Here is a 1880-nt window from a genome sequence, read left to right as displayed (position 1 = left end):
GTGGGCTTTCATCGGGCGCTGAAAATGGTTTTTAAGCAGTTGGCTGCTTCCCAGTTCCCACTGCGCTCCTCCCACGGGAGATAAAACCAGGGACAAACTCTCCCAGCCTCTCCAAGACGGGGACGGGGTCTGTCTGAATGGCAGGAGCGGGTCCCCGGGGGTGGCAGTGATGCTGTAACTCAGGCATGCGGCGGTGCTGCCGTGGGGGCCAGGCTCGTGCCTCCAGCACAGCCGCCTGCGGAAACTCCTCTGCAGGGGCAAAGCCAGGGGCAGGCAGAGCCGTTGGCCTCAGGCACGAGGTGTTCACCGTGCCTGGGCACTGCTCGGCTCCAAACCGGGGAAAAGCTACAACTGTTTGAAGCAGAGGGACGTGCAACTTCATGGGAGACATTTAAAGAGTATCTTCAAGTTTGCCTGTCCTTCTTCTTCACTCTCCTGCTTTTAAAAATAAACAGGATTCGGCGAGATTGCCGAAAGTGTCCTTAATGAGGGATTGGGGCTGAGCTGGGCCGTACGCTGCTTTGGACCTCCCGAAAGCAAACCCTCTTTACACAAAGAGCAACGTTTTTCACCTACCTGCAAGCCCCTGAGGGGAGCCGACCGGTGTAGAGGGGTTTGACGAGAAGTTATTGCTAGAGTGATCGGGGGAATAAATCTGGAGAGAGAGAAGTGGGGCACGGTCAGCAGCGCCCACCCCCGCGACGGCTCTCCCCCTCCCCAGCAGTGCCGCCGAGCGAGGACCACCCGATGGCACCTCCCTTCCCATAGCCACACCAGCTCCCAGCCGGCGCGACGGCTCCCCGCAGCTCCCCCATTAATGCCGGGGGCTCTCTCTGTCCCCACTGCCACCACCCCCGCAGCTACAGCCCCCCTTCTTCAGGTCCTGCCTTGGAGGGCAGTGAGAGCCCCGACAAATGATTGCAGGGTGCAGTGCTGAGCGCCCCTCTGCCACCACGCAAAAGCAAAGGTCCCTGCACTGAATGGGAACCCCGAGCTCTGACAGCCCAATGGGACCAGTGCCTTCCAGTCTGAACCAGCACATGCAGGGTCAGGACTACTGGGAGCTGCAAGTCCTGCTACAAGGGCTGCGTGGGGTCACCAGGCCAGACCAGTACCAGGCTGGTGGCCACAGAGCCAGCTCATGTGGGGCCACCATAACATCCAGTGCCTCAGTTTCCCCATCTGCCAAAAGATGCTTTTGCACAGCACCAGGACTCAGGATGGCGGCATGTAGAGGGGGGGAAACCCTCCCCTTAGAGGCTGCCATGTTTTTGGGGTGCATTAACCAAAAATTTTCAATGTGTCCATCTTTCCCACTGCCTAGAGGGTTCCTGTTACAGAGGGGACGTCCAGCACTGCAACAGGACAGGGACCAGGTGAAGGATCTGCAGGAACTTACTGAAGCTAATGCCTTCCCGAGCGCGTCTCCCGAGCTCCCAGCTGTGGTTCCTCTGTTACCTGCCGAGAGAGGACACAGATGTCACTGCCAGGGTGCCACAAACCAGCAGGACAAGGCACCCGTACAAGACCTTCTCTGCAGTGACCTGCTCTGAGATTGAAATTTCTCTCGCTCTTACTGCTTTGCTTGAAAATGAAATGGATGCCCAGCTCAGAGCTGCCCGGGTGAGGGCACATGCGCCCTGGCAGCTTTCATGGGGCTGCAGGAACATCTTTGTAAGACACTGGGTCGAAGGCATCATGCCATCAACAGCAATCAAATGTCTCTGCTGTAGCATGGCCCATTTTCGTGGGGGATCTTAAGCCCCTACAATCCTGAACTTGCTTCTCCTCCTCTAAACAAGGGTTTTTCTATGAATCAAGGTCAGGATCCTCCATCTCCTGGGGAACATGAGTTCATTTCAGTAACAGGTTTTGTAACA

At 57.1% G+C, this 1880-nt stretch overlaps 1 protein-coding gene across 1 annotated transcript in view; it reads right to left on the bottom strand.

Annotated features, from left to right (window-relative positions):
• The window catches only part of TCF3 (transcription factor 3), a 79197-nt gene that overhangs the window by 9853 nt on the left and 67464 nt on the right, over positions 1–1880 (bottom strand). Inside the window, exons 11-12 of the mRNA XM_009887932.1 lie at positions 1400–1458; positions 577–655 (exon numbers count right to left, since the gene is read on the bottom strand). Of these exons, the coding sequence (XP_009886234.1) occupies positions 577–655; positions 1400–1458 (138 nt within the window). The remainder of the gene's footprint in view (positions 1–576; positions 656–1399; positions 1459–1880) is intronic.

The sequence above is a fragment of the Charadrius vociferus genome, unplaced genomic scaffold (genome assembly GCF_000708025.1).
Source record: "Charadrius vociferus isolate BGI_N301 unplaced genomic scaffold, ASM70802v2 scaffold1096, whole genome shotgun sequence".
Taxonomy (NCBI): Eukaryota; Metazoa; Chordata; class Aves; order Charadriiformes; family Charadriidae; genus Charadrius; species Charadrius vociferus.
The sequence above is the reverse complement of the archived record's forward strand: the minus strand, read 5'-3'. Positions and strand labels throughout refer to the sequence as shown.